At 45.3% G+C, this 7,290-nt stretch overlaps 2 protein-coding genes across 2 annotated transcripts in view; one reads left to right on the forward strand and one right to left on the reverse strand.

The window, feature by feature from the left end:
- Positions 1 to 3,778, forward strand: part of Dlgap5 (DLG associated protein 5) — a 39,104-nt gene extending 35,326 nt beyond the window's left edge. Inside the window, exons 17-18 of the mRNA XM_005355392.3 lie at positions 801 to 847; positions 3,423 to 3,778. Coding sequence (XP_005355449.1) covers positions 801 to 847; positions 3,423 to 3,563 — 188 coding nt within the window. The 3' untranslated portion in view covers positions 3,564 to 3,778. The remainder of the gene's footprint in view (positions 1 to 800; positions 848 to 3,422) is intronic.
- Positions 3,779 to 4,199: 421 nt separating this feature from the next.
- The window catches only part of Lgals3 (galectin 3), a 12,043-nt gene continuing 8,952 nt past the window's right edge, over positions 4,200 to 7,290 (reverse strand). Inside the window, exons 5-6 of the mRNA XM_005355359.3 lie at positions 5,185 to 5,350; positions 4,200 to 4,476 (exon numbers count right to left, since the gene is read on the reverse strand). Of these exons, the coding sequence (XP_005355416.1) occupies positions 4,321 to 4,476; positions 5,185 to 5,350 (322 nt within the window). The 3' untranslated portion in view covers positions 4,200 to 4,320. The remainder of the gene's footprint in view (positions 4,477 to 5,184; positions 5,351 to 7,290) is intronic.

Consider the following 7,290-nt stretch of genomic DNA (forward strand, 5'->3'; position numbering starts at 1 on the left):
TGGTCCATACTGGAGATGGGGGCGTCTGGCGATAGACGTGTTTGCTGGTCCATACTGGAGATGGGGGCATCTGGCGATAGACGTGCTTGGGAGCCCTCAGTGAGAAAAACTCCTTCGGTTCTCTTCTTCAGCCTGTATCCCCAAAACTGTCTTCAGAATATTCCATTTTTCCTCTCTCATGCCTGTTTTCTATCTACTGTGTTGTGATTCTTCTGTAAAAGGGACTGGGCCTCACATTTGTGTTACAGTATACGGGCCTACTCCCCTCCGCTGTTCCCAGTCTGCCCGAGACCTAGTAAAGTACAGTATTACACTGTGCAGACATCTCCTGTGTATCCCTGGCTGGCCAGGACCTCTTGTAGATAGATCCTGAGTGCTGGGTTGGAGGTATGTGCCTACACTGGTCTCCATCTGTTCTCAGCAGCATCTTGTGGGTACCTTTATGCTACAAGTTTGGTGCTTTCTTATTAAGGACCTTTATACTTTTTTTGTTTTGTTTTGCTTTTTGAGACAGGGTTTCTCTATGTAGCCCTGGTTGTCTCTGTAGACCAGGCTGGCCTCGAACTCACAGAAACCCACCTGTTTCTGCCTTCTAAGTGCTGGGATTAGAGGTGTGTGCCACCACTGCCTGGCGACCCTTATAAAGTAAGGATTTGACCTAGCAATCTAATTGCGTTAAAACCACGTGACACAGGCAGGCATGGCTTTGTGTTCTCATCTGATGGTGGTTTTCCCTGTCCATCTGTAACTCCCTTAACCGAAAGAATAGTCTTTAAAAATTATTGTTCCTTGTTTTTCAGAACCATTACATAGACAGCTCAATTGTGAACCCCAACTTCTTGATCCAGTAAGTTTTTATCTTAATTTGGGAAGTTTCTGTATATTTTAGATTTATGCAATTGTAAAGTTTTCTTGGCTTTATCTTGTTTCCAGTTGCTGTGGGTGCGAGCATGCCGCCGCATGCGTATGGAGGGCGGAAGGCAACTTTGGGAAGTGCGCTCTCTCCTTCTGTTGGGGGCTCCAGGGATGGAATTCCAGGTGTTACCCACCTCTCACCCACCCTGGTTTTGTTTGCTTTCAGAATAGGGTCTTGTTCTGAAGACCACGCTAGCCTCTGACTCTCCCTTTCTGGTACTGAGATGACAATTTCTTGTATAAAATGAAAGTTGCTCACTTTTCAACTTGGCTGCAAGGTTTGTTTAACTGTGTGTCATGTGATTCCCTATGTACATCATCTGCTCTTCTGAAGTGGGAGCGGGCGCAGCTTAAGTGGTTGCTCTCTCCCGTAGCATCTAGGTTCAGGTCCCAGCACCCACATGGCAGCACAAGGCTGCCTGTAACTCCAGTCCCCGAGGGTCTCTGGCCTTTGTGGGCAGAATACCCGTACACATAAAGTACACAGCTGCTTACATTTTAATTGAGAGAAGGCTTCCGCATACATTCTAATAGTCTAAAACACTGACATGCATTCTGCTATTATAAAGTATGAAAGAAGAGCCAAGTGGTGATGCCTCGCACCTTTAATCCCAGCACTCAGGAGGCAGAGGCAGGCGGATCTCTGTGTTTGAGGCCAGCCTGGTCTGCAGAGCGAGTTCCAGGATAGTGGGGACTACATGGACAAACCCTGTCTCAAAACCCATAAGATGCGGCTACTACTTCTAAAAAGCACAGGGGTGGTGGGCGGTGTCTGTCCCATCTCAGCCCTCCTTGGCCATGTTCTCCTTCAGCCCTGAGACTACTGCAGTTGTACTCTGCTGTGTTATTGTGAGTTCAGCTTTTACTCTTGGTAATCTCTTACTTGTAAATTACCAAATGTTAGTTAGCCCCGCTGAAGTCTTCCTGTAAAAGTTCTTTTCTCTCGTGTATTAATTTAACATAGAGCTATGTACTTTATGTGTTTAACATGGGTTTATAGGCATATATGTATATGTGTGTATGTATTTAGTCTCTCAATAAGAGTACAATATGGACTTATTATTTCTGAAATCCACCATCTTTTCAGAAATCTGATTTTGTAGTTATAAACTATCTACTTTCTGCCTGATGCTCACTGGTATTGATGGTATTTGCGTGGTCAGCATAGTTGTCTTTCTGTTGAGTGGACAGTGACCTTCAGCCTATCTCTAGACATTCTCAGTGATCTGGAATAGGACTTTGTCTCCTGTCTTTTATCTCGTGAGTCTAATATAACATTGTTGGCTTACTGACACCAGCTGTTACCGTGAATCAGGAAATGACTTTGATTTGCTAATCTTAAATATTAGACTATAAGAAATTCACCGGGCTGGCAAGATGTGCCAAGCCTAACCACCCAGATTCAATCCTCAGAATTCACACTGGAAGGAGTAAACCAATTCCTGCAAGTTGTTCCGTAACCTCCCTGCCCTTGTACACACTCACTAAATAAATGTAAAGGCCAAGCCAGGAATCCACTACAGCAAATGGAGGGTTAAATAGCGGCTGATACGTGTGTCCTCTAGCCGGGGATTCCTAATGCACCTTTGTCCTGACTTCTGACCTCTTGCCAATCTGCTGTCTCTGTGGTCAGGCCCTGTGCCGCCTGTGTCTCCGGAGCACAGTTGTCACTGTCATTCTTGGTCTCAGCAGCGTAAGGCTAATTCGTGTAGCAGGCCTGACATTACCCTCCTCTTAGGTCTCATCTGTTTGGGTCTGGGTGTGTGAGTAGATCTGGAAGTTATTCTGGTTTGACATCTGTAGCTCTGTGTCGTCTCATTGAATCTTAGTAGTTATACTTTTCCTATGATTTCTTTTTCCATTTCCATAAATATTAAACATTAGGTACTTAAATCTAGCAGTCTATTTAGGCCCAAATTAGTGCTTGCCAAATAGTATCATTTGAAACTCAAGTAGGGGCTTGATTAGGGCAATTATAAAGATCCCAATAGGGCCACACTGGTGGAAGACCCTTTAATGGCTACATGGTTTAGGGTTTGTGGAACCTGCATGAGTATCTTTTTAAACATGTTTTATCGAGGCAGGTTTTCTCTGTAGCTTTGAAGCCTGTCCTGGAAACTAGCTCTTGTAGACCTGGCTGGCCTCGAAATCTTAGAGATCCGCCTGCCTCTGCCTCCCGAGTGCTGGGATTAAAGGCATGTGCTACCACCGCCCAGCGGTATAGTACTCAGGAGGCAGAGACCTATGGATCTGAGTTCGAGGCCAGCCTGGTCTACAGAGTTAGTTCCAGGACAGCCAGGTCTGCGCAGAGAAACCTTGGGTCAAAAACAGAACAATTTGTTTTTTTTTTAAGATTGCTTTCCATTAGGTCTTAGGCTTTTATAATTTTATTGTTGCTTTGGGGAACCTGCTTATTCCTTAGCACTGACTTAACTGGCAGTGTGGAAAGTTTATTTGGGGCGACTCTTGATGGTGAATTCAATGACTTCTCTGTTTTTGTTCTTCAGCCAGCCCTAAGCAACGCCAGTCCCTGCACACAGGTGGAGTCCAGACAGCAAGGTCGTGCCAGACACATCTCCTTTGGGGGTGACCTCATCGTCTTCTCGCCTGTGAGACTCCGCAGTCAAGAGCACCAGGAGGGTTTTTAACTTAGAAATAATTCCAGACATTTTTTTTTTCTTATCATTACTTCTCTGACACATTGTTAAATTGTTGGAAATTTTAAAAATATGCTTTAGTATTCTCTTCTCTTTGCCATATTTATATTGTATTACATAGTCTTTTAATGCCCAGTATTCATCAAGACACTTTGGTGATGTTGTGCAAACTGTAGGTTTGTAAAATACTAACGTGAAGCAAATCTCTACATCTGTGTCCTCATCTCATCCTGCTCATTTGAGCAGATAACTTGGCTTTCTCTCCGTCATTCCGTTAGCGGAAGTTTTCTGGATTGAGAAGTCCATTTATTCCAGATCAGTCCCTGCTCCCTCTGGAAACTGTCTCCTTAGCAGAGCCAGCACCTTGGGAAGAGAAATGCAAGTCCGAGGCCTGAATGGGCAGTTCAGCTATTCTCTCTGGAGAATGAGGGGTGGGGGCTGGAGAGATGGCTTAGAGTGAAAGGCATGACTACTCTTGCAGAGGACCTGTGTCTGGTTCCCAGCACCCTAGACAGGCAGGACACACCCACCTGTAACTCCAGCACCAGGGACCCTGCCGCCTCTCGCCTAAGATTTGACACCTAGTATCAGAAAATAAACAAAAAAACGGGTATCCGTCAGCACGGGAATATTTATTAAATGGATGCCTTTCAAGAAGGATAAGGAGGAATAAGTGTAAAGTTTTCCACTCAGAATGAGCACGGAGCCTTTGCATGACACTTTGGTTATAAGAGCTGCCCCCTCTGTATTAGATCATGGTTGGTACAGCACTGGTAAGGGTTATGTCACCAGAAATCTCCATCTGGTTGATCTCCCGGAGATTTCTCATCCGATGATTGTACTGCAGCAAGTGAGCATCGTTGACTGCAACCTTGAAGTGGTCAGGTTCCACCAGGACTTGGATCTGGAAACCAAATACGCAAACCATCAGGTAAAGTGTGTGCTAATGCTTGTGCTAATGTGTGCAGTTTAGGCTTTCCACCATGCGTGTGTTTTCAGGACACACTGTCTGTGGTGTGTAATTTCCATTTATCAATTTCTGTATAAGCAGGGAAGGAAGAAATGTGTATATCGATATATATATATATCGATTTTAAACCAGTGTAAGCTGAGTTTAAGAAGTCCGATATTTCATTTTATTACTGGAATGATGACAATCCAGAGACAGTAGTGAACAGCAAAGCGAATCTGGATGGCCAGAGTTAAACCACAATAAAAAGGCACCAAAATGGTCAGCAGGATAGACAATGGGAACCAGAGGAACATAATCTGCCTACACACAAGTTTAGTTTTAATGGAGCCTAAAATACCTGAAAGTTTAAAACAGCAACATAGGAAGGAGTTCCTTAATGGCAAATATTAATTTATAGGACTGGTTAGTGTGTAGCCGGTTTGGGAAAGGTCGGGAAATACACACCCATATCCATCTTAAACCCTTTAGTGTAGAAGAGTGTAGCTTTGGAGCTGTCTAGTGAGAACATGCCTCTCCTGGCCACATCCCCAGCCTGCCAAGCTTAGCCGCTAGGGTGGGAGGAAGGCTGACCCAGGACAGACATGGGTCTTCAGTGGTCCCCTTCATAAGAGTGTTGTCTGCACGGCAGCAGGAACTTACTTTGAACGGTTTGCCACTTTCAAATGGGAAAGCTGACTGTCTCTCTTCCTTCCCCCAGTTGTTAGCCTGCTTGGTGTTGCACACAATGACTCTCCTGTTGTTCTCATTGAAGCGGGGGTTAAAGTGGAAGGCAATGTCGTTCCCTCTCTTGAAATTTAGAGTAATCCTGTTTTAAACCAGAAATCAAAGATATTAACATTACCAAGTCAAGAGCATCTAAGTTTCCAAAAGCAAACACTTTTTATATAGGAAGCAAATAAGCCAGAGCAGGAGTTCCAGCTCAGAAGAGGAGCCCCACCCTCCCACTATAGTGATGAGCTCAAACGTCTAGCAGGGCAACATGTGTTGTCTGTTCACTGAGACCAGGTCTCACTGTAGCCCAGGCTGGCTTCCAGCTTGTGATTCTCTCCTGCCTTGACCTTCAGGTGTGCCACCAGTTGTCTGGCTTTGAATTTGTTTGTTTTTGGAGGGGTGTTGACTGACGCTGGTGCCACCGTTCCTGACAGACACTTTTGTGCATGCATGCAAACGCCTCCTAGATACTGCATAGCCTTAGACCGCCCAACCTAAGACCATTTATACCTTGCTGTAGATAAGAACGGCTCTTTCCTGTCCCGGTAATTGACCAGCTGTTAAAAAGCAAGTCAGCAGCCTGAGAACTGCCAAGTGCCTGCCTTTCCTGTCAGCCAGAGGCTCAGAACAGCAGGGGTGCAAACATGGATCTAACGTTTCCTCCCTTTGCTCTGCCTGGAGAGCCAGGACGTTCCACGCTATGAGATGGGTGTTGTGGAACTGTTCCTTTATGCTGTGTGAGGATGTGTCACTGTTAGGTGTTTAATAGAAAGCTGAACAGCCAATCGCTGGACAAGCGGTACAGAGAGGACTTCTGGATAGAGAGAGCGCGGGAAAAGAAGAAAATCAGTCTCCAGCCTGATGGAGAGGAAGCAGGATGAGCAGTGCAGAGTAAAGGGAACAGAGCCACATGGCAGCACACAGATGAAAAGAAGTGGGTTAAGTTGTAAGAGCAGGGGCACAAGCCTAAGCTATAAGCTGAGCTGTTATAATTAGTAAGAAGTCTCTGTGTCTTCTTTCTTGTGAGCTGGCAGCCCAAAGAAAATTCTGACTACAGATGGCATTGGCCAAAGTGCCACTTGAACTTTCTGACCCATTTCTTTCTTCTGGGTGTTACGCATTCACAAGTCTTGTTAAGGGACTGACCCTATTCCTAGGATTCTAAAGCTGTGTTCCATCTAGTAACACTAGTAGCTAATAGGCTTGTGGTCTAGACCTAACAGTGATTGGGTATTTTAAATAACTCAGGAAGCCAGGGAAAGTGACAGTAGTGCTCAGTGTTTGTGTCCAGTGGCTCTAGTCTCTGTGTGAATAGAGATTGTCATCTGTCACGTACACACTTTTCCATGAAGTTGTTGGACTGTTTGTGGGACAGGACCCAGAGTCAGTTTTGGCCTCTGAATGCCCATTCTACCTCCCTGGCACCGCTGGCACTGGATTATCTGGTGTGAGGACCTTCATGTATCAGTGTTTCTGTGTGGTTCTGCATCATGTTGAACAGACTCTGTAGAGCTATATTTTGAAAATAATGTATCATTTATACATAAACGAGACAAGCTTCAGGATGTGATGGGGTACTGAGCTCAGAGCTCTGCCTGGCTGTGTGGAAAGAAGGGTGACTGAGGATAGTGCTTCTCCTGCAGAACCAGAGGAGCAAATGTCAGCCTAGCAAAGTCCTTTTTGTCCCCATTCCTTTGCCAGGCACAAACTGATACAGAGGACTTTATAGTTACATTTCAGTTTTTTGAGACAAAGTCAAGCTCTATATAGCTCATGCTGTCCTTGAATTTAGGATCTTCTGCTTCCATCTCCTACAGACTGGGATTGTGGGTGTCCACCACCATATCCAATCCCCCACCTAAAAAGCTCTTGAATACAAGGCCTGGCGGTGGTCGTGCACACCTTTAATCCCAACACTCAGGAGGCAGAGGCTGGCAGGTCTCTGTGAATTCAAGGACAGCCTGCTCTACAGAGCTAGTTCAATACAACTAGGGCTGTTACACAGAGAAACCCTCTCTCTCTCTCTCTCTCTCT

This window comes from Microtus ochrogaster, chromosome 17 (assembly GCF_000317375.1).
Source record: "Microtus ochrogaster isolate Prairie Vole_2 chromosome 17, MicOch1.0, whole genome shotgun sequence".
Classification (NCBI taxonomy): domain Eukaryota; kingdom Metazoa; phylum Chordata; class Mammalia; order Rodentia; family Cricetidae; genus Microtus; species Microtus ochrogaster.